Source organism: Mustela erminea, chromosome X (genome assembly GCF_009829155.1).
Source record: "Mustela erminea isolate mMusErm1 chromosome X, mMusErm1.Pri, whole genome shotgun sequence".
Taxonomy (NCBI): Eukaryota; Metazoa; Chordata; class Mammalia; order Carnivora; family Mustelidae; genus Mustela; species Mustela erminea.
In genome coordinates, this window is record NC_045635.1 from 126618318 (window position 1) to 126643289 (window position 24972).

At 48.3% G+C, this 24972-nt stretch overlaps 1 protein-coding gene across 4 annotated transcripts; it reads left to right on the forward strand.

Moving 5' to 3' along the window:
- The first annotated feature begins 10434 nt into the window (after positions 1-10434).
- On the forward strand, positions 10435-23252 carry PRRG3 (proline rich and Gla domain 3). 4 transcript variants are annotated; one of them, XM_032331324.1, is made up of 5 exons: positions 10435-10450; positions 17575-17817; positions 21025-21063; positions 21914-22074; positions 22390-23252. In XM_032331324.1, the coding sequence occupies exons 3-5, from the start codon at positions 21057-21059 to the stop codon at positions 22915-22917; spliced, it is 696 nt and encodes a 231-aa protein (XP_032187215.1). In that variant the 5' UTR covers positions 10435-10450; positions 17575-17817; positions 21025-21056; the 3' UTR covers positions 22918-23252. The 4 variants fall into 4 exon arrangements, with proteins under 4 accessions (XP_032187215.1, XP_032187213.1, XP_032187214.1 ...); XM_032331322.1 differs by lacking the exon at positions 10435-10450 and having other exon boundaries at positions 17531-17817; XM_032331323.1 differs by lacking the exons at positions 10435-10450; positions 17575-17817 and adding an exon at positions 18072-18352.
- Positions 23253-24972: the final 1720 nt, after the last annotated feature.

Sequence of the window (24972 nt, forward strand, 5' to 3'; positions counted from 1 at the left end):
TAAACTAGGAGCTGGTTCTTTGAAAGAATTAATAAAATTGATAAACCCCTGGCCCGACTTATCAAAAAGAAAAGAGAAAGGACCCAAATAAATAAAATCATGAATGAAAGAGGAGAGATCACAACTAACACCAAAGAAATACAAACTATTATAAGAACATACTATGAGCAACTCTACGCCAACAAATTTGACAATCTGGAAGAAATGGATGCATTCCTAGAAACATATAAACTACCACAACTGAACCAGGAAGAAATAGAAAGCCTGAACAGACCCACAACCAGTAAGGAGATTGAAACAGTCATTAAAAATCTCCAAACAAACAAAAGCCCAGGGCAGGACTGCTTCCTGGGGGAATTCTACCAAACATTTAAAGAAGAACTAATTCCTATTCTCCTGAAACTGTTCCAAAAAATAGAAATGGAAGGAAAACTTCCAAACTCATTTTATGAGGCCAGCATCACTTTGATCCCCAAACCAGACAAGGATCCCATCAAAAAAGAGAGCTATAGACCCATATCCTTGATGAACACAGATGCGAAAATTCTCAACAAAATACTAGCCAATAGTATTCAACAGTACATTAAAATGATTATTCACCACGACCAAGTGGGATTTATTCCAGGGCTGCAAGGTTGGTTCAACATCCGCAAATCAGTCAATGTGATACAACACATCAATAAAAGAAAGAACAAGAACCATATGATACTCTCAATAGATGCTGAAAAAGCATTTGACAAAGTACAGCATCCCTTCCTGATCAAAACTCTTCAAAGTATAGGGATAGAGGGCACATACCTCAATATTATCAAAGCCATGTATGAAAAACCCACCACAAATATCGTTCTCAATGGAGAAAAACTGAAAGCTTTTCCTCTAAGGTCAGGAACACGGCAGGGATGTCCATTATCACCACTGCTATTCCACATAGTACTAGAAGTCCTAGCCTCAGCAATCAGACAACAAAAGGAAATTAAAGGCATCCAAATCGGCAAAGAAGAAGTCAAACTATCACTTTTCGCAGATGATATGATACTATATGTGGAAAACCCAAAAGACTCCACTCCAAAACTGCTAGAACTTGTACAGGAATTCAGTAAATTGTCAGGATATAAAATCAATGCACAGAAATCAGTTGCATTTCTCTACACTAACAACAAGACAGAGGAAAGAGAAATTAAGGAGTCTATCCCATTTACAATTGCACCCCAAACCATAAGATACCCAGGAATAAACCTAACCAAAGAGGCACAGAATCTATACTCAGAAAACTATAAAGTAGTCATGAAAGAAATTGAGGAAGACACAAAGAAATGGAAAAATGTTCCATGCTCCTGGATTGGAAGAATAAATATTGTGAAAATGTCTATGCTACCTAAAGCAATCTACACATTTAATGCAATTCCTATCAAAGTACCATCCATCTTTTTCAAAGAAATGGAACAAATAATTCTAAAATTTATATGGAACCAGAAAAGACCTCGAATAGCCAAAGGGATATTGAAAAAGAAAGCCAACGTTGGTGGCATCACAATTCCGGACTTCAAGCTCTATTACAAAGCTGTCATCATCAAGACAGCATGGTACTGGCACAAAAACAGACACATAGATCAATGGAACAGAATAGAGAGCCCAGAAATAGACCCTCAATTCTATGGTCAACTAATCTTCGACAAAGCAGGAAAGAATGTGCAATGGAAAAAAGACAGCCTCTTCAATAAATGGTGTTGGGAAAATTGGACAGCCACATGCAGAAAAATGAAATTGGACCATTTCCTTACACCACACACAAAATAGACTCCAAATGGATGAAGGACCTCAATGTGAGAAAGGAATCCATCAAAATCCTTGAGGAGAACACAGGTAGCAACCTCTTCGACCTCAGCCGCAGCAACATCTTCCTAGGAACATCGCCAAAGGCAAGGGAAGCAAGGGCAAAAATGAACTATTGGGACTTCATCAAGATCAAAAGCTTTTGCACAGCAAAGGAAACAGTTAACAAAATCAAAAGACAACTGACAGAATGGGAGAAGATATTTGCAAACGACATATCAGATAAAGGACTAGTGTCCAAAATCTATAAAGAGCTTAGCAAACTCAACACCCAAAGAACAAATACTCCAATCAAGAAATGGGCAGAGGACATGAACAGACATTTTTGCAGAGAAGACATCCAGATGGCCAACAGACACATGAAAAAGTGCTCCATATCACTCGGCATCAGGGAAATACAAATCAAAACCACAATGAGATACCACCTCACACCAGTCAGAATGGCTAAAATGAACAAGTCAGGAAATGACAGATGCTGGCGAGGATGCGGAGAAAGGGGAACCCTCCTACACTGTTGGTGGGAATGCAAGCTGGTGCAACCACTCTGGAAACAGCATGGAGGTTCGTCAAAATGTTGAAAATAGAACTGCCCTATGACCCAGCAATTGCACTACTGGGTATTTGCCCTAAAGATACAAACTTAGTGATCCAAAGGGGCACGTTCACCTGAATGTTTATAGCAGCAATGTCCACAATAGCCACATTATGGAAAGAACCTAAATGTCCATCTACATATGAATGGATAAAGAAGATGTGGTATATGTACAATGGAATACTATGCAGCCATCAAAAGAAATGAAATCTTGCCATTTGCGACAACATGGATGGAACTAGAGCGTATCATGCTTAGTGAAATAAGTCAAGCGGAGAAAGACAACTATCATATGATCTCCCTGATGTGAGGAAGTGGTGATGCAACATGGGGGCTTAAGTGGGTAGGAGAAGAATCAATGAAACAAGATGGGATTGGGAGGGAGACAAACCATAAGTGACTCTTAATCTCACGAAACAAACTGAGGGTTGCTGGGGGAGGGTGGTTGGGAGAAGGGGGGTGGGGTTATGGACATTGGGGAGGGTATGTGCTTTGGTGAGTGCTGTGAAGTGTGTAAACCTGGCGATTCAGAGACCTGTACCCCTGGGGATAAAAATATATGTTTATAAAAAATAGAAAATTTAAAAAAATAGGAGGATGTGGAATGGAAATTCCCTTGACATCCCACCACCAAGCTTCGCAGCCTATCTTCCTCTGTACTCCTTTCCTGAAGCTAAAATGGCAGAAGTATCCTTTCTTCTTTCTAGGCCAATGCCTTCTCTACATTCTGAATACCATCCCCTCCCACAGGCCCCCCTCTCTCTCACATCACCTGATTCCCCCTGTCTACTTGACCAGTTTCATCACCATGCAGACATGCTGTAATATTTCCTGTCTTGAACAAAACTCCTTCCTCGACTCCCACATTCCTCGTCAGCAAACACATTTTTCTCTTCCCCTATCTGCAAGTACTGTCTCTACCTGTCTCTCCCCAGTGTCGTCATCAACAGCTCAGATCCAGCCTCAGTTCCTACCCCTGAAATAGCTCTTACCAGGGTTGCTGATGAACTCCATGTTGTCAAGTTCACTCTGCACTTCTCTGCCCAAGTGCTGTTATTCTGGCTGTTTGCGGTATTGATCTACTGGACAGTCCCTTCTGTTGCCCCATCTCCTACCTCACTGGCTGCTCCTTCTCACTATCCTATGCTGGTTCTTCTTCCTCACTTTTTAAACCCTGGAAAATATGGAACTTGAATCTTGGGCTTTTCTTTACCTCCAATCCCATAGCTTTAAGTCAGTCACACACACACACACACACACACACACACACCTTCCTTTACTGAACCAGGCTCATAAACAACTACCCACTTTATACTTCAAAACTTAAATAACTTATTGGCATTTAAATTTTAATATGTCCCAAACAAAACCTTTGAGACCCCACAAGTCTGTCTCATAGTTTTTCCTCTTTCAGTAGATCAGACCCTCATTCATCTAACTCCTTAAGCTACATATCAAGGGTATGCTTTGAATTGTATCCCCCAAACATTCATATGGTGAAACCCTAACTCTCTAATACTTCAGAATGTGACCTTATTTGGAAATAGGGTCATTGCAAATGTTATTAGTCAAGATGAGGTCATACGGAGTAGGGAAGGCCCCTGACCCAGTAAAATTGGTATCCTTTCAAAAAGGAGCAACTTGAACATGCAAGGTTAGGGGGATGCTTCTATACCTCAGAAAACCACAAGAATCTGGGAGAGAACATTGTCTCTCATAGCCTCAGAAGAAAACAATCTTGCCAACACCTTGATCTTGTACTTCTAGCTTCCAGAACTGTGAGATAATACATTTCTCTTGTTTAAGCCACCGTCGTGGACTTAATTATGTCCCCTCAAAATTCATGTGTTGAAAGCCTAAAACCCAATGTGACTATTTCCAGAGAGGGCTTTTAGTGAAGTAATTAAGGTTAAATGGATTCAGAAGCTGGGACTTAGTCCAATAGGACTGATGTCTTTATAAGAAGAGGAGCATCAGAGATTCCTCTCTCACTGGGCACACACAGAGGAATGGCTATGTGAGGACACAGTGAAAAGGCAGCCATCTGCAAGTCAGGAAGGGGGCCCTCGCCAAGAAGCGCATTTGAAGCACCTTGATCTGGGATTGGTAGCTTCGAGAACTGTGAGAAAATAATGTCTTTCGTTGAAGCCTGCCCCATTCTCTATCCAGTTGATGGCATTCTAGACAACCAATGCATTTGGGGTCACTCTGAACTACTTCTTTCTCCCAAACCCTTTGCATCCACCCAACATGCATATCTTATTGGCTTTCCCTCCAAAATTGATCCAGAATCTATCTACTGCTCTCTGCTCCCGAAGTTCCCACCATCATTTCCCACACTACATAACACTTTAGCTTTCTAAGCATGCAGTTATAGAACTTGCAAATGATACATTTCTGCAATGTCTTTTCCAATATGTATGCCTCTTGTTTCTTGTCCTAATCTTAGTACATGGTTTTAACTAAAATCGCCTCCCTTGTTAGAAACTCTCATAACAATACAAATCATCTCCACTTCTACTCATATATGATTTTGTTGAATAAGTAAGTAAATAGACTTACCCATATTGAATAAATAACAATGTAGTTTCTGCCCCCACCCCTGAACTATATTGCAAAGTGGGGCAGAGATTGATTCCCCACTCTCTCCAAGTCCACGGCATAGGGTGGCCAATCATTAGGTGTATGTTGAAAAGAAGAAAGAAATAGAGATGTTTAATGAAAGCAAGCAGTGGTTTGTGGCGGAATGTCAGCACAGGCTTCTGCTGGTCTTAGCTCCAAATGGATGTCACCCGTTAGAGAAGGTTCGGGGTTGGTGGGGTGAACATTATACCAAGAGGGAATAGACACAATAAAGGCCTGGGAGCTATAAAAGTGTTATCACCCCACCTCACTCCAAGAGCTTCAACCCCTTCTAAGCTTCTGGATTTATGTTTTGCTTTAATTGCAAAGCCATAAAAAAAGTATGAAATATCTTTCTGATCCATGCATGAATGGGGCTTTTTATGTTTAAAAAAAGGTGGAAAGATTTGCAAAGGAGAAACATAACAATAGATTTATCTTCATTTGAATAATAAATGTTTGTAAGCCAAGAAGATAAGCAACAGTAAAAGGCAAGCAAGAGCATAAATACGTGTACCTAATGTGCACAGAGCATATGTGAATGAGTAAGAAAAACACTAAGATTGCAGCAGAGAATAAGAGCATAAACAATTCACAGAAAAGGGATATAGTGAGTATGTGAAAAAATAAACATGATAAAAATACAATCCAAAACAATGAAATATTTGAATAATTTTTACCAAAAAATTGAGTTACAGTTTCTTGCTGGAAAGGGTGAGCTGAAAACACCTTTCTGCACTGGGATTTGTTACAGTCTTGTATAACAACTCAGCTCTTCAGGGTCAAACCCTTTCAAGGCTCATATTCTTTAACAAGGAATTTTATTGCTAAGGAACCACTACTTTTAAGATGTTCTCACTCACATGAGGACATGGTGAATGCAGAGCTGGGTGGACTCTCTGTAATCCATATCACCCTTGATTTGCAAGAATTCAGTGGTTATTTATTGAGTTGGATTAAGCTGAGAAATGAATAGAACTCTGAAAGGACTAGACTACTCTGTATTAGCTACCTCCTACTCACTCTAAACTTCACTCAAACATAGCTGCTGGAGATGCCCCCCAACTAATTCAGGGACAGGTGAACCAGAAATGCCAGCACACTTGAAATCCTAGCCCCGTCCCATATACATAAGTGCTGTTTGGTAATCTTGGTCAGTCGCTTGTCTTCCTGTTTATGTGAAGGAGGAGGAGGAGGAGGAGGAGGAGGAGGAGGAGGAGGAGGAGGAGGAGGAGGAGGAAGAGAGCAATAACAGCATATTTATTTCAAAATTTTTTTTCCATACACAGCATCATTTACAATAGTGAGAAACAGAAACCTAAGCCTCCAGTTACCTGCAGAATTGTTAGGAACATTTTAAACGTCCATTCAATGGAACAGTATCTGTTAAAAAAACTACTGCAAATAAACAAAAATTATTTAATCACATTCAATTCTATTCCTGATTAAAATAACAAGAAGTGAGCTCGGAATAAAGGAGTTTTTCATCAACATGATACTTTAAAATGTATCTGAACCAACCATAGATGAAATGTTGATATGCATCCTGAGTCTGAGACATTGCCATCAAAGCCAAGGACAGGACGTTGCAGTAGGAACAGAACCAGAAACAAATGTCATGCATATTGGAAAGGAAAAGACGCATTTATTATTATTTGCAAATTCTATGATTATCTACTTATAAAACTAAGAAATGTTTTAACAAGGCAGATGAATACAGGATAACTTTTACAAAACTCAGCACCTTTCTTATAAGCCAACAATATGCGGACAGAAAAAAAGATCCAACTTGCAACTGCAAGAAGTATACGTATGTCATATAATATATATTAATATATAATGTATGCCAGGGTGCCTGGGTTGCTCAGTGGGTTAAACCCTCTGCCTTCGGCTCAGGTCATGATCCCAGAGTCCTGGGATCAAGCCCCGCATCGGGCTCTCTGCTCCACAGGGAGCCTGCTTCCTCCTCTCTCTCTACCTACATGTGATCTCTGTCAAATAAATAAAATATTAATATATATATATATATATAATGTATGCCATGTATAATAGAATACTTATAATACATAATGTATAACATATATGCACATTTTAAATGCTTTATGTGTGGTTTATATATATAAATTATAAATCATACACATATATAAATGTGTTTATATATACAGTTTATATATATTATATATAGTTTATATATATATTATACATAAAATGTTGAAAAATATGCAGAACTTATAAGAAGAAATAAGAAAAAGCTAGACAAACTTACTGAGAGACATCACACAAGATTTAGGAAAATAATGAAAAATACCAAAACCTTGTTTTTTTCTGTTTGTTTTTCAGTAATCTATACCCCCAACCTTGGGCTTGAACTCCTGATCCTGAGATCGTGAGTGACATGCTCACTGGCTGAGCCAGCCACGGACCCTGAGAAATACCAAGAGCTTGACTGAAAAAAATTGCATTGTAAAGGTATCAGTTTTCCCTAAATTTAATCCATAAATGTAAAGCAATTATAAGCAAGATAGCAATGGTGTTATTTTTCTTTCGTAACTTGATGAAGTATTCCTGAGTTTAGATGGCGGAGCAAATAAGCAATAATGAAATTTGGGGAGAAAGAAATAGAATCAATGTTTATAGCAGCAATGGCCAGGGTCGCCAAACTGTGGAAAGAACCAAGATGCCCTTCAACGGACGAATGGATAAGGAAGATGTGGTCCATATACACTATGGAGTATGATGCCTCCATCAGAAAGGACGAATACCCAACTTTTGTACCAACATGGACGGGACTGGAAGAGATTATGCTGAGTGAAATAAGTCAAGCAGAGAGAGTCAATTATCATATGGTTTCACTTATTTGTGGAGCATAACAAATAGCGTGGAGGACATGGGGAGTTAGAGAGAAGGAAGTTGGGGGAAATTGGAAGGGGAGGTGAATCATGAGAGACTATGGACTCTGGAAAACAATCTGAGGGGTTTGAAGGGACGGGGGGTGGGAGGTTGGGGGAACCAGGTGGTGGGTATTGGAGAGGGCACGGATTGCATGGAGCACTGGGTGTGGTGCAAAAACAGTGAATACTGTTACGCTGAAAAAAAAAAAAGAAGAATTGACTGGGGGCAATGGGGGCGAGGGTACTTGACCCACTGCATATTGCCTGCGCGTTAGAACTATCCCAGTCACTTCGGTCTTCACTGTGTGTGACCGGAATAAGAAGATGAATGGACTAGACCAGAAACAGAGCCAACAAGACAGAAGGACTGGTGCTTCCCTGTGTCATAGTTGAGACTTCAGAGTTGTTTACAGGTGAGTCTTTGGCGGGGTTAGGAAGGACTGTCTGGGGAGCACTCATGGAGCCTCAGGAAATAGTTCATATGAAAGAAATGCAGGGCAAGGGACAGTTAGTGGATATGGCAGAGGCCCTAGCCCCGTAAGGCTTGTCTTCTCTCCCGTGCTGCTGGAGAAATGATGGTGTTCCACAAATATTAAACAGAACAATACAGCTAAATCCTAGTTTAAATCTTAAACCAAATTCAATTCTGAACAGATTAAAAATTTACATGTTGGGGCGCCTGGGTGGCTCAGTGGGTTAAGCCTCTGCCTTCAGCGCAGGTCATGATCCCAGGATCCTGGGATGGAGCCCCGCATGGGGCGGGGGGGTGGGGGGGGATGTCCCAGCTCAGCGGGGAGCCTGCTTCCCCCTCTCCCTCCACCCTTACCCCGCTGTGTCACGTGGCGTGCTCCCTTTCTCAAATAAAGAAATCAAATCTTTAAAAAACTTACGTTAACTAATGAAAACATAAATATGTACAGTGAAAACAATAAATGTTTTAAATGTTGGGGGCGGAGAAGGCCTTTTCAAGCATGAGATAGCAAAGGGAGAAAATAGTCCAATGCCTCAGATGTGTGCACCAGCGACAGCATTGTTTACAGCTGAAACTAGGAATAGGGAGCAGGAGAGAGAAGTCGGTGTTGCTGTGCCAGGGAGAGACGCCATGAGATCGTGAGACTTGCTGGGGGGAAAAAACTCACAATTCCTTTGTGTGTATGTGAGAGAAAATATGTATGTAGAAGAAAATATCAGAAGGATAGACCCCAATTACTAATTACTAACGTGATTCTCACCAGGTGGTGTGACTAGGGGTGATTTCAACCTTTTGGTTTATGTATGGATGTTTTGTCTTAATATTTTAATAATATGCATGCTATGACTTTCATAATTTGATAAAAACAAAGGAAATAAAAAAGTCTTTACATCGTGTGAACTAAATGATGTAAAATCAGATTTGTGGAATGAAAAACAGGAAGGCAATATATACAAATTTTAATAATGGCTTTACTGGCTGGTGGGATTTCTAAAATTGCCACAATGGGAGCATATTACTTTCTTATGATCAGAATTGAAAAAAAAATACAATTCCTGGGCTGTGTGTTGGGAAACAAGATTAGGAAAGGGGGAAGGAGTCCGGATTACAATCAGGTCTGGGAGGCAGACCAGCTGCAAGGAAACACAGATGAATCAGAAAAATGGCAGGGAGTGGCAGGTGCTCTGAAGGAAAGCACCCCAGGGCTGGGAAGTCACTAGAAGCAGGGAGCAAGGAGAGTGGTCTCTTCTGATCTTTTCTTCTGCCTCTCCTCCGCACGGAGCTCCCCGCCTCATGATCCACAAGGCTCTGGTGACAGGCAACACATAAGGCAGGTGCTCTGGCACTGACGAGCCAATTCCATACTTCAGTGAGGCACTGGTATAGTTGGCACTGTCCCCAAAAGATGGAGAGGACCACAGGGGAAAGTCCTAGCACTCACCGGAACCAGACAAGTGGATGAGAAACTGCCTCCTGGTGGCCTCCCACCAGATAGAAAGGCAGATGAGGAAGGGTCTTGGGATGGCTCCTCACAAGATGGCCCATCTTTCCTGGGAGGAACACTGGGCATCCCATCAGGGGATCCTACCGAGACTTGAGGCAGGCTACAGTCAAGCCTTGCATGCCTGGCCTGTGTGGAGATGTGCAAGGTCACCAGAATAACCTGGCAGAGCCTTTCCCTGGCACTCCCCCTTTCTCAGACTTTCCAAACACACTCCTGCCTCAGGACCTTTGCATTTACTATTCCTGATTTCTGGGAATTCCAAAGCCTAGTTTAGGCCCTGCAGGCTTAAAAAATACATTCTTTAAAGAAAGGCTTCTTCGCCAACACTCCTGATGGCACAGAGGTTGATGCTTGGGCAGAAAATGGCTTACTTGTTAGGTCATACAACTGATGCCATCTCAGATTTGGTGAAACATCTACATTGTGCTTATTTGTTAATGTGTCATCTGCCATCCCTACTGCACTGTCCCTGCACACAAGGCCTTCAGTTGACTTGGATGCTGTGCCCACCAGCCTCTAGAACATACCTGTGCATAGTGAGTGCTCAATGAACAAGTGCAAATATCCCGAGGTGGGGACGAGTTCGTGATGTTCCTGGAATAACAATGAGGCCTGTAGCTAGAGCTCTGTGCCTTCTGACCACCACACTCGTCATTGGGCCCCTCGTACCTTCCATTATCATCCTCTCCCTTAAGTGTCTGCCCTCAAAGACTGAGGCTGGTGGCTGGTACCTCTGCTGCTCGGTGAGCCTTCCAGTCAGTCAATGGCTCTGGGAAGCTCAGTTCCCTTTTGAGCACCAGCATGATTCTGGCTCCCCACCCCCCAAACAGAAGAGCCAGGGAGAAGGGATGCATTTGGACTGCAGTTGGGAGCCCTCCAGCATGGTTGATGGAACTCTTGTGATAATGCGATCCAGACAAGACTGGCACAGGAAAGGAATGGCCCTGTGGGGGGGTCCTGGTGGTGGCTACAGTGTCCACTGTGTCCAGGAGGTGGCAGTAGGGAAAACAAAATGCAGGACTAAGGTTGCTTGTCTGCTTAAGCATCTTTTTCCGGAGGAGGGTGTGTGTGTGTGTGTGTGTGTGTGTGTGTGTGTGTGTTGGGACAGTAGGGATGTGTGGTTGAGATGAGCTAGATGATGGCCACCCACACCTGTCTTTGGTTCCCCAGTCCTATACAGAAAATTCTTTGAGAAATACTGGTGTAGAGGTTCCTCCACCATCCTATCAGGACAGGTGGCCAATGGGGCAATGACTGCCCAGGGAAAGGGAGAGAATTCTACTGCCAGGGCTGAGGGGCCAGGGATGCTGAAGGAATGTTCTCTTCCTCTTTAGGGAAAGTCTAGCCTCCAATTTTGGGCACTTCCTCAGCTGTCCTCAAACTGCCAGGCCTCTGAAGCCTCAGGCCCTGTCTCCCCAAAGAACATGCTGGGTCACATGAAGGGGGATTTCAAGCATGTAAGCTGACTGCTGAGAGGCAGTCCAATCCAGCCAGGAAGGAAGAAGCTGCTCTCACATAATCAGAGCCAGAGTAGGAGCTGGAATAGGAGTAAGGGAGGAGGTATTGATGCTCAGGAATAGACCGAGAACCAGAAGGGGTCTGGGTCCCAGAGAGGGTGGGGATGAGGGACAGACACATAGAGTTTTTGTGTAGGAGGATGGTCAGGGCTGGGAGGGCTTTGTGGAGGAAGTAAGCCTCTGAGCAACATGAAGCTGAGGGAGCAGGTAGAGGAAGCTTGATGATGAAGCTCAGTTAATGGCTGAGGAACAGATGAAAAACAGGAATGTCATTGGGGTCAAGCCCAAGAAGAAGGTGAGGTCAGGGTCAGTGCTAGGGTTGAAGTGGGGAGACTCTGGGGGCATAAATGAAGCTACAAATTGTCACCATGAGCTGGCCCGGAGTGAGCAGCCCACACACTGGGAGGCTCCAGGAACGGGTTAGAGTCAGGATGACCTGATGTCCCCTATCCCCCTTCCCAGCTTTGGTGTCCTCCATTGTATTTCTGCAAACTGCTTTCTTAGGTATCCTCCATGTTTGCTAGTTTATTGTCTCTTTTCACTGAGCAGAATAGAAGCAGAGTAGACATTGGTCTGTTTGATTCACCTTTCTATCACCAGCACCAGGCATAGCACCTGGCATATAGTAGGTGCCCAATTAAATGTTCAGGGGCAAGATTCAGGGAACTTATGGTGGGTTGAGACATGGGGTGTGGCACTTGCTAGGGTGTAAGCTCAGTGGTGGGGTGACCTTCCGAGCAAGTCAAGTTGAGAGAAGAGGGCGGTTCTGGGAACTGGTGAATCTCAGGAATGGGGCGCCCCCCAGGTTGATGCCAAATCATGGAATAAGGAATTGGGAAGGAGATAAGGCTTCAAGCGGTCTAGTATAAGAGGTGGTTAAATATGTACATTCTTGGTGATGTCAGTATCCACAGAAATGGTTTAAACCTCTGCTCTCTCAGTCTCTTGACCTGCTCTTCCCTGATACTACCCTCCCCCTTACTCCTGTGGTCATATCCTAAGACCTTGCGATTATCTCTCACCGCCACATCTCCGCAATCTCCATTATATCCCCAAATTTGAAAGCCAGCTTCTTCTTTTTAGAACTACAAGAACTCCAGGAATCCTATGACTGCCACCGGGACCCCTCAACAAACAATTCTGCTGTTTTTCTCACTGTGCTTCACCAAACACCGACTCTATCCCTACTTCTCTCCTTACCCATTAATCCATGACCAATTGTCCTCATTTTTCCCTAGAACCATGCAAAACTCCTGTGTCTCTCTGTCATTTCTTTGTACTCATGTAGGAAAATTCAGCGCTGATAAAATCCAACTTTCTACGTACTCTGGGTCTGCACCCCTGAAATTGAACGTGTCTGGTGAAAACCAGCAAGACATGCTGAGTAATTTCACTTTAAATTAATGGCCATTAAACCTCAAGTGGGCCCTTGATGCAGCCTAGCAATCATGCTACATTTCCATAGAGCACCCAGCTTTCCCATCTCCCAGAACACTGTTCTTTTTTTTTTTAAGATTTTTATTTATTTATTTGACAGACAGAGATCACAGGTAGGCAGAGAAGCAGGCAGAGAGACAGAGGAGGAAGCAGGCTTCCCGCTGAGCAGGGACCGTGATGTGGGGCTCGATCCCAGGACCTTGGGATCATGACCCGAGCCGAAGGCAGAGGCTTTAACCCACTGAGCCACCCAGGTGCCCCCCCCAGAACACTGTTCTAAGCCTTTTCTCCTTAAACAAACAATACTCCTCTCCCACCCTCACTCCCAGCTATGGCCTGACCTCCTGTTTTGCTGAGAAAATAAAATCCACGAGAAGGAACCTGCTCCAAACTCTAACACCACCTCTCCCACCTCCCTGCATCATCACTTTTTTCATTCTTAACTGGCACACAAACATGTTACCTGCTGTAATTGCTCCCACCTTAAAACAATACTTCTTTCTTGTTCCGTCATATTCCTATAGCCACCTTTCTCCTATGTCTCCGCTCTCCTTTACAGCTGAACATTTCAAAAGAGTCCTTGGTCAGCACTCACTTATTTCCAATTTCTCTTTCCTGACTCTGATCCACATGTAGCACCCCCCACCAACATGTCCATGGAAATTCCTCTGGAAGGCCACCAGTGACCTCCCCATTGTTAAACCCCGGGGTCAATTCTTTGTCCTGTATTACTAGTTCAGTTGGGAGGATTTGAAGAATTGGCCAATTGCTTCTTCTTGATTCACTTTCTTCACCTTGTTGCTCATTCTTTCCCAGTCTCATTTGCTGGTTCCTTTTCATTTGTCCTACCTCTCAATGTTGGGCTACCCAGGGCTCAGTTCATGGGTTGCTTTGCTTTTTCTATACTCACTCCGTAGTTGACCTCATCCAGTCTCATGACTTTTAATATTGCTACTCATTCTCCAGTTCTATCTCCAGTCCTGATACTTTCCCTGAATTCCACTCCCCTCGATCCAACTGACCCATTACTGTCTTCCTCAATTCTGTGAATGTACCCCCATCCTTCCCATTCCTCTGGCTAAAACCCTGAGAGCTGTCCTTGACTTCTGTCTTTGTGCCGTAGCCCGATACCAATCCGTCATCAAAACCTACCCAGAATCTGCCTGCGTCTCAATGCTTCACTGCACCACCTGGTGTAAACCACCACTATCTCTCACCTGGGTTATTTGAAGAGTCCCCAAAATAGTCTCCCTGCTTCCACTCTTTTCTCTCTTTAATCTGTTCTCAGGAAGGCACTCCACTGATCACTTGTATAAGAATAGACATCAGATCATGGTACCCCTCAATGTGTCTCCACATCACATTAACAGCCAAAGTCCTTGAAACAGGATGCAAGGCCCTGCACGATCTCTCACCACCTTCTGTTGTGGCCTTCCTGACCTCATGCCCACTGTCCTCCTCTCTCAGTCCCTCCACTTCAGCACACCAGCCTCCTGAATGAAACAGTAATACTCTGCACCTCAAGGATCCTTCTCTGTTTCATTCTTCTCTGTAACACTAGTCATTACCCAACATCTTGTATCTTTAATTTCTTCTTCTTCTTCTTTTTTTTTTTTTTTTGGTCTAAACTTGATGATGGTAGGCGCTTTTGTTTATTTTATTGGCTCCTGTAATCCCAAGTCCTAGAATACTCCCTGGCACATAATAGCACTGAGTAAATTCTTCGCGTCTTAGTTTCTCAGCCTGCCCTGACAAAGTACCACAGACTGGCTTAAGCAACAGCAATTTATTTTCACACAATTCTAGAGGCCAGAAGTCTGGGATCAAAGTGTCATCAGAATTGGTTCATCCAGAGGCCCCTCTCCTTGGCTTGTAGATGGCTACCTTCTACCTGTGTCTTCACATGCTTCTCGTGCCTTTTCCTGTGTGTCTCCTCTTCTCATATGGGCATCAGACAGATTGGAGAGGGGCCCACCTTAATAACCCCATTTTAACTTCATGGCCTTTGTAAAGACCCTGTCTCCAAATACAGTCACATTCTGAAGTAAGGGGGTTAGGACTTCAGCATGTGAATTGGGGAGGCACAATGCAGCCCCTGTACTTGCTTGATTGGTTATCCCATCTGCAAAGATGCACTGAGTCTCCCTGAGGTAAGGATCAGTGTTTAGGCTCAGGGAGAGGTGAGGCTTGGTGGGGATACAAAGGGGTGGGGGGCAGTAGAGTTCATAGAAGGGTTCAATTCTGGGATGGATGAGGGTTGCGTTGGGAATGAGGTGCCAAGAATGCATGACTCTGGAAGAGAGTACTTGTCTCAGCCAATGGATGAGACATAAGGATGCAGTTGGGGAGAGGCCTTGTGGCAGAAGATGATGGAATCAGTGCAGTTGAGAGGTGAGGGGACGAAGGATTGGCCAAGGCTTGCAGAGGGGAGGGGAGGAAATCAAAAGAGCAGTGGGGTGGTTGAGACGCTGGAATAGGATTGAGAACGTTGAGAATACGTGAGATTGCCTGCATACTTTGTATGTCTTGGTGCAAAATGAAAATACAGGTCTCTTGTTCAAAAAGTATTAAGAATTAATCATTTCAAGATGGAAATAGCAGAGCCTTAAACCAAGTGTAGAGAACACACTCATAAAGCTGGTGCTGCCTGATGGGGTATGGCTCAGGAACGGAGATAGGTTAGAAGTTAGGACAAGGTTGGGTAACGAAAGGTCTTTTCTCTTGCAATGCATGGGGAATTTTTATTAAATATGGTCTGCCTTTTGCCATCTTTTCTTGTTATTAACAACTGTACTGTACACTCTTTTGGAGGTGGGTCCCCCCACAATCCTTAGTGTCCTACATATGTGGTTTTGATGTGGGCCAGGTGTGTTTGTTGAGATAGCAAGCACCTCTTGGTAGCAAGGAAGAGAAGGGCGCACATTGCGTGTGATGGAGACGGAGGAGAGTGAAGTCTCTCAGGGAGAACAGAGCGTCTCTCAGGGAGAACAGAGCGTCTCTCAGGGAGAACAGAGCGTCTCTCAGGGAGAACAGAGCGTCTCTCTAGGGTTTAGATAATGACGGTCTGGACTGCACCATTAGTGGGGGAGGTGCAATTTGTTAGAAACTAAAGTCCTTGAGAGCACCAACCTGCCAGGTGCCTAGCCAAGGTGAATAAGCCAGTGGCCAAGCCTTTCCCATCCTGGCACAGACCAGGGGCTGTTCAGATCAAGATCTCAAAGCAGTTGTTGGGGAAAGGGAGGCCTTCAGTCTCCCGAAGCTGGCCCCTGGAAGTGTGGGAACCCTCCTGGGGGAATTAGAAAAACTTCTGAGGAAGCCAAGGCCTGGAGGAAGCCTAGACTTGGGATCCCCATGGGGAGGAAACAGTGCCTAGAGCTTCTGGTGTATTGGGGACAACATATCCTGGTGGTAAGTTGAAGACAGACCTTTACTCCAGCTCCTCACCTCAGCTCTGGGAGCATGAGGTGGGGGTGCCATAGATGAGACTCTGTTGGATGTAAGGGACACTATTGTGCTCATCATTCTCCTTGGACAGATGAGGAAGTTGAGATGAGATGCGGAGAGGTTAAGTCACTTGCTCAGGATCACAACTGCTGTGTGGTCTTGTCAGGAGCTGAAGTAGGCAGAGGGGCTGCCCTTCACCCTTCCCACCCTCGGCATCCGCAGACAGAGTGCTGAGAACGGAACAGTCAGCGTGGGCTGGGCCGGGGAATCCTGCAAGACCTGGGGACAGATGTCATCTGAGCTATGTGGGAAGAATGAATGTGAGCGCACAGAGGCTGATAGTGGGAGGAAAGGCATTCGGGGCAGGGAGGGAACTAGAAGCTGAGGTGGGGGTGCTGCCAGGAATGGGAAAGCCACAGACCCAGGCCTCACACACTGCAAGTTGTGTGAAGTTGCTTGTGGACACGGTTAAGATCCGGATGGGAACTTGGTGGTGGACTAGGAGACCCAGGAAGTAAGTTTCTGAAGAGACCCAAACTACCAGCCAGGGCCCACCCTCTCTTCCCCTGAACTGAGAGGGGCTCTAAAGCATACACAGCCCTTTGGGCCCCAAAGGACCCCCATTCTTATCTCCGGGGATCTTGACTTCTTTCTGTGAAAGCCTCAGAGAAGACTCAGAACAGGCGGCAGGGGTGGGGGAGGGGAGGAGTAAGAATGGGCAGAGGGGCTGCTCAGCTCTGCGAACTGGACTGGAAGAGGCCCAAAGCTATGGAGGCCTTCCCGCTCATTTTCCATGACTCTGGCGGCAGGTGTTTCTTTGCCCGGAATGGGGGTGGGGGTGGTTCTGGTAGTTTTACCTTCTCAGGACCATCCTGCTCCAAACATCAAAATGGGAAAAGGGGTGGGAAAGGCACCCACTTCAGTTGCAAGGTGGGCTTCAGGGAACAAAACGAGGTTCAGGGAACAAAAAGAACCCCGAAAACCCAGTAGGATGCACTCGACTCCTCTTCGGAACATTTGGCAGACCAAGACCCCGGGCTCCCCCAGAACGGCCCTGCCTTCCCTTAGCACCACCTCGTCGCGTGGTTCTGCTTGGACTAGTGTCATCTACCAGCGTCTGGTTCTGTCATGCCGAACTTCCCACAGCGGGGCCTCCCGAGCCCCCTCCCCGCCACACCCCCCCACCCCCGCGCTCCCCTTCCTCTCCCCTTTCTGAGCTTTAAGAGTTTCCCAAGCCCATTTCCTCCGTTATTTCGCTGCAGCCCCGTGAAGGAGGCAAGATTCTCCCCATTTGCCAGATTTGACAGGAGAGAAGCCTGCCGTCCTGGGGCAGGGTTGGGGGGAGGTAAGTGAAGAAGCCAAGGTCACCCAGTCATTGGCGGAACGCAGCCTCAACCCAGCCCTTCTGCGGGCCCGCTGGAGCCCGGCTAGGTGGGCTCCAGCTGCTGGCCCGAGCCCCTTCTTTTCTCGGCTGGCACTCGGGGGCGGGCTGGCCACAATGACAGGTGAGCCTGGGTCGGGGACAGTCGGGGGTGTGGGAGCGGGTGCGCTCTGCGCCGGGCCGCTGGCGCATGGGCCTTGGGCGCGGCCGCCCCAGCCCGCCTTGGCGCCTAGGCTTCCGAGGGCTGGTGCCCGGAGGCACGACGGTGCCCGCGCCTTTAGCCGGGGGTCCTTGGCGCGCCCCTGGCCCGCCGGCCAGGCCCCGCCCCCTGGCAGCACGGGCGGGGGCAGGGGCGGCGCCGGCGGAGTGGGGCGCGGGCGCGCGGTGCTCGGTGCGCGCCGCCGCCCCTCCGGCCCAGCTTGCCGGCCTGCCCTCCCTCCCCCTCGGCCCGCTCTTCTCGCCCCCAGCCCTCTCCTGCCCTCTGCCCCGGCGCGCGGTGCAGCGCGACGATCGCGGCCTGGCGATCAGGGCACGGTGGTCGTGGCGCTCGAGGGTGGCGCGCAAGGCGCGGGGCGCGAGGCCACACCGGGCACAGCGGGGAGTGGGGGGCAGGCAGCGGCGGAGTCCCCAGAGGAGAGCAGGGGCAGGGGGGTGCAGAGGTAACGGGCAGGGCCCGGGCGCCCGGCTGCGAGGGGCGGGAGCTCCAGGCCACCTCGGCCCTGGCCTTGGGCGGGCCGGCTACGGGGGCCCCGGGGCGGCGGGAGGGCGGCGGGCCGGGAGCGAAGGAGGGAGGAGACGGCTGGGCTGGGCGGGGGGCTTGGCAGAAGGGGAGCAGGTGGGCGGGGACAGGGGCCCTGCTGGAAGAGGCGCCGCAGCGAGGTGGCGGGCTGCGTGCGCAAACAGGGCTGCCGCCTCCTGGGCCCAGAGAACGGTGAGGCCGTTTGGGTTGGGCGCCCCAGCCCCGAGGGCATGGTTCGGTGTCCAGGGCCACTGAGCTGGGCGTGGGGCACTATTGGGGCTGGGCGCGGCCGGACCACTGCGTTGGGGGTCTTGAGCAGACCCAGGAGCAGAGTGTGGCTGGGCCAGAAGCTGGAGTTCCTGGGCAGGGCGCAGCTGGCGGGCGACGGTGGGCAAGGAGGGGCACTTGAAGGGCTGGCATGAGTGGAAGGGGACAAGGAGGGCCCAGAGTTCGAGCTGGAGTATAATTTGGGAGTTCCATGTCACTGGGTAGGTTGATGAGTCATGAGCTTTGGCGATCACAGAAGCCATTCCTGGCGACCAGTTCTGAGTGAGGGGAATGGAAAGGGCTAGGATTTGCAGGAGTGGTTTGGAGGCCACGTCTTGGGACATCCGGTGCTCTGATGGCCTCCTGTGCCCATGCGAGGGGCTTTGGGAGCACTGTTTCAGAGGGCTGTGATTTGGAAGCTTCAGCCTAGACTGGGGTTAAGGAAGGTCTTTGTGGTGGCCAGTCCCTGCCTTCCTTCCTTTCCAGGACTTCAGGATTCAGCTGTGTTCCTGGGGGGAGTGGGTTAAAAATTCCTTGGCCTACAGTCAGCCTTAGAGTATCCACCAGGGGTAGGAGGGACACGTACATGCGTGACTGCAGCAGCATTCTCTGTCCTGGAGCCCTCACGCTTCCTCACTGTTGCCATAGCAACGCCCTATTGATGGTGTATTTATAGGGAAAGAAGCAGGCGCTAAATTTTGGGGAAGGTGGGGGAGGCGGCCTCATAGCAGCAGCAGCAGCTACAGAATTATTAATGGATTAGGCCCTGTGAGCTGTTCGGGGGTAGTTCCTGGCTTGTCTGAGGCTTAAAAATGAGCTAGTAACTTTGGCAGGTGTCAGGAGAGCACGCATTCACGGCTCTGATCTGTGTGGATGTGTATGCGCCAAAGTCGGGTGTGTTGGGGGCAAGAGGGGGCTGTATGTAAGCTGCTATGTAATTTCTCTGCATAAAAACGAACAAAAACAACACGGCAGTTCTCTGTGATAGGCAATGAAGTGTGCGTTTTCCTATCTTCATTTATTAGTACAGCTTTTACTCATTCTTTTCAAACCCTGAAACACCCCGTGACTGGCGTAGCCCCTCCCCTCCACAACCCCAGAGATCAGTAATGAAGCAGAATTTTGAGATTCAATAGTCCGTCTTCACTCTTAAAACATAGAGGGCCCACTTTTCTTACAATGGTAGACCCCTCTGTTGATGGATTCACTCAGATAGTTTTGGGTGGGATCATTGTGGGGTTCAAAAGAGAAAATCCCCCTTGACACAGTGTTTCCATAGACGGACGTGAGATCGGCTGTTTTTCCTTTAGCTTTAATTTTATGTATGATTTGTAGCCTACCTGTTTGCCGGAAGGATCAGAAGGTATATTTGAAGCGTACATGAGGCTCTGAACGCAGAAATAGAAAAGCGTGTACCACGCTGCGAGGAAAAGCATACGTGCTTGATGGTCAGTGTCAACACTGAACTTCCTGGCAGCCTAGGCAAAAAGGGCGGCATAATGCCATTCACGTGTTTGCATCCAGTTAGTCACAAAACCAGAGCTTTTCCTTGTGGAGGAAAGCAGCAAGGTGACTGGAACATGTGTGTGAGTGGCTGTGTGTGGTGAGGAGAGCACTGTGCTGTGGTCACAGCTTCCGTAGTGGCAGGATGATTCCTGAGCAGGAGCAAGGCTTTTGGACCGTCGCTCACATTAGAGGCAACACTTGCTTTGAGTTAGCATCTCAGTTTCCGGAGCTCCTCGGTACCCTGTTGGGTGCAGACAGACACGGCCGGTCACCTGCCGTTGTCGCGTTAAACTTTGCCAGGACCTGCTTCTCCAACGTGTGCTGCCCGTTTTCAGGGAACATGCTTGTCATTAGAGGTATCTGGGACTTGCCATTGTGAGAAAGATGAGTTCCAAAAATTGGCTCCTGTCTGTGTCACGGCTGATGTGCTTGATCTCATGTAATTCTATGTCTGAGTTCCTTTCCGACTCAACAGCGCAAAGAGTTTTTAAGGGAAGTGAGGAATGAGAAACCTTGGCCTGTAGGAGGGTTTGTTTTTTTTTTCCCCCAAAGAATAAAGTAAACCCTTAGGTCTTCTACAGTCTCTGAATCTGTTCATGGGGCAAAGAGCTGGCAGGTTAGCTTTGGGCTCTGCTGGGCCTTAGGGAGCTCTGGGAAGAGAGCTCGGGCAACGATGGGAAGCTGTGAGTGGCACAGGCGGTGATGTGCCTCATTGACCTTTGACCAGTGGGAGTGGGAGTCACATCCCAGGGCCACGCAGGTGCCCTGTAGGCTTTGGGCTGTGATTTCATTGTGACTCTGCTTCTTCCCCTTTGCCAGGCAGGTGAGACGCTGGACCTGAGGGAGCAGCGATGGCAGGTGAGTTGGCCCCAGGCCAAGGGGTGAAGGCCCAGGCCCACCAGCTCACAGAAAAGGTCATGCTCGCTTTTCAAGTCCTTTCCAGCTTGCCTGTCCCCAGGTTGTCCCTGGAGATGTATGCCTGCCCAGGCACTATGCACAACGAGAGGAACTAATATGACAGGCTGTGGGAAAGGGCGCCTGCTTTTTGGTGGAGCCCTGCCTGCCTGGGCCCTACGAGGGGCTTGTTGGCAGGAAAACTAGCTCAGGTTTGCAGAGACATACAGCTGGTGCCATGCCAGGCGGCCCGACAGCAGCTGGGTTCTCCCTTTGGAATAAGTCTGTATGGCGGGCACTCAGGGACATTTTGGCAGGAAGCATCTGTGTCCAGTCTACAGAAGCTTCGATTCTTCGCGTAGATCCTGCTACCCCCTTCCCAGAGGCACTCTCGGATTTGAATGCACCTGATGGCTCTGTCTAGTACTAGATTGCCTGGGGCCGGGCTAGTGATGCCGACACAGGAGGCCCCTCAGGAGATCCTGCCTGGGCCCTAACCCCGTCCAGTCGAATGGGGTGATTTGGTTGCAGCAACTTGCCCTTCCCTCTCAGTCAGATGCTATTTGCCTCCGAAACACCGGAGGCCCGAGTCTCGTCAGGTCTGTGGTATTCTAAGCAGGTATGTCGTGTCATCAGAGAAAGTCGGCCCTTTTGTCCCTTTTACGAAGGCCTCGCCGTATCTGGGGTGGTGTCCTGCCTGCCGGCTTTGTCTTGCTTCCCTTCCTCATTGTGCTCCTGTTTCTGGGCTGAGCCTGCTTTGAAGGAGCGCCTGGGCACCTGCCCGTTGCAGGCTTCAGTGCAGCTCTCTCCTCAGTGTTTCTGGAGGCCAAGAATGCCCATTCGGTCCTGAAGCGGTTCCCTCGTGCCAATGAATTCCTGGAGGAGCTGCGCCAGGGCACCATCGAGCGCGAGTGCATGGAGGAGGTCTGCAGCTACGAAGAAGTCAAGGAGGTGTTCGAGGACAAAGAGAAAACGGCATGTGCTGCCCCGGGGCTGGCTTCTGGGAGCAGCGGGAGCCTAGGGAATGGCAGGAGCAGGCCCGGGTATCTCAGGCCAGTCAGAAGCAACAAAGGAAAGGCAGCCCAGTCTCAGGCCGTAGGAGGACAGACAACATGTCCTTAGAGTCCCAGCTGCGTGATTCTGGGGGCGTCTTCACTTGGGAGCATTTCCCCATAGGCTCTGGGATGGCTCCGAGAGGCCAGTCGGGTGGGGCAGGGTGGAGGGTCTCTGCGGTTCCGCTGGGACACGAGGTCTTGCATGCAAGTGTAAGCAGCCCTTCTTCTTTTGTAGATGGAGTTCTGGAAGGGGTACCCGAATGCGGTCTACTCAGTCCGCGACCCTGCACAGAGTTCAGATGCCATGTACGTGGTGGTGCCCCTTCTAGGGGTGGCCTTGCTGATTGTCATTGCCTTGTTCATCATCTGGAGATGCCAGCTGCAGAAAGCCACTCGTCATCACCCCTCGTATGCTCAGAACCGGTACCTAGCCAGTCGCGCCGGGCACAGCCTCCCCCGGGTCATGGTGTACCGGGGCACTGTGCATAGCCAGGGGGAGTCCTCTGGGCACCGCGAGACAGGGAGCAACCCGCAGGTGGTGCTAGGGCCCAGTCGAGGGGGCAGAACGATGGTCCGTCTTGAGAGCACCCTCTACCTCCCTGAGCTGTCTCTCTCCAGGCTGTCCAGTGCCACTCCTCCCCCATCCTATGAGGAGGTGACTGCACCCCAGGAGAGCAGCAGTGAGGAGGCCAGTGTCTCCTATAGTGACCCACCCCCAAAGTATGAGGAGATAGTGGCCACCAACCCTGGCTTGGACAAGTAGTAGGACTTCTGTCCTGTCCGGATTGAAAGCCTCCTTCAGGGGTCTCCTAGTTTTTTTTTTTTTTTTAACTTTTTGAAGACTGTGCCAACACAAAACAGCCTTAGCCTCCTGTTGCCAAATAATTTCCTAACCCTGGATTTGTAGGAAGTCGGTTGTCAGAGACAGGTTGGGGGGGGGGGGGCGTAGGGAACACGCATGCGTCAAAGCCCCTGGGGAGAGCCAAAGGCTAGAGAGCCCAGCTCTTCCAGAAGCCCCCGTGCTCCCACCATCCTGTCGTCCCTTCAGGAACTGGCTTCTCTTATGCCAAAGGTATTACCCCACTGAGCTGATTGTGGCCAGAATGTCTGTAGGCTCAGACCCCAGGGCCACGAGGCTGGCTGGAGACCTGTCTCTGTCTGAAAGCCTAGGCCACAGAGATGAGAGAGAGAAGCTAGCCCTTCAGCAACCCCTTTTCCTCAACTGCCCTGTGCTTTCTGTCCTCACTTACATTTTGAGGACAGGGACAAAGACTGAACAAAAACAACAAAAAGGAGTAATAACAAATAAATAAATGACCAACCCGATAAAACAAAATAATACTACCTGGGCCATTCATAGGGGACTGAGGGAAATCAGATTTGTGATGCTCCCTTGCCCCAACATCCATCCCCACACTCCTGACCGGGCTAATAGGAATATTTAGAGCAAGCGAGAAGGAAGACAGGACATGTAAAGGATGAGGGACAAGGGCCTAGCTGCCAGACTGAGTGAGAGGCCTGTGTGAACTTGGCCATCCCGGAGGCTAACTCTAGTTCTAGTGTGCTTGGCCTTCTGAAGACCTTGCCTTTCCAGACATGTGTACTGGCTGTGCTAAAACTGCTACCCACCGGCCTGAGCCCAGTCATGGCCCTGTGGCCGAGAGCTGAAGTTTTCTCCTACTGAGGCTGATTGGCCAATAGAATGACTTAAACTCATAAACTTGGCCTCGTCAGCACTGTGCTTTCTGGCTTTGAACTTTTAAGATACTTCCCTTTTCATGAGCAGGTGCATTGAGTTGAACTTGAACTTCAGATGACTGATTTCTCCTTAATGATGGTGGCCACCTGGAGAAAAGATCCTGGCAGGGGAGGTGGGGAAGCCTGTGACGTGGGGTCGAAGGCCCATTTAGGGTTTGCTGTGTTATTGCCAGGTGCTGGTCCATCTTTAGTAACCCCTTTCTGTGGCCCAAAAGCTGTCCACCTTTGCATTTCAGTGAGGCTTTGGACAGCAGTGGGGCAGAAGTGACCTGTCCTTTAACTGACCACGACCATGTAAAAGACTCTCGACACCGCATCCCCTCACCCCTACATGTCCCTCCTGCCGGCCTCAGTGCCAAATTACTTTTCCTCTGTGGTGCTTTTAAAAATGTAGCAAATTTTTGTGGGGTCCAAAAGAGTGCACAGCCAGGGTCTATCGGCAACCGCAACAGTTTAAAACCCACTGAGAAGACGAGCTTCTTTCTGTCTAAACAGCTCTCCAAGACAGACATCGGGCCTCATTGTTGGACTGCAGCCCTGTCTCAAGGCCCCATATTGACTTCTGGAGGCCTCTCCCATCCTGAGGACTTGCTTGGAACATGTTTCAAGTTTAGGAAACTTGTGTTCTTATCGCAACGAGGCCACCAGCTTTGACCACCTGACCTGGCAGTTGGGGGTTTCCATCCTTCCCCCTCACTCCCAGGCCTGCGCAGTTCTTGAAGCACCAGGGAGCTAGTGCAGTTTGTCCTTAGGAAGATTCTCTAGAAATGTGTAGCTTATAGGAGACCGGTCTTAGTGGAGGCCCTCACGTGACTCTGATGGTGAGTCTCAACTCGGGGAACCAGTCTCCTGTCAGTTGACACTTTCTGCCCCTCCTCGTTCCCCAAGGGCTCCCTGATGCTAGAGGTGCTGCCCAGGTACGTTCCACTTTTCCTTCCTTCCCCTTTCTCTCTGGGCCTCTAACACGACACTCCTGCCCTTCCCCACAAAGTTATTTTTGGCCTAGAAAGGCCTTGCTTTGTCCACGACAGAGGCTGCAGTCACTCCTGTTTGGCCATGT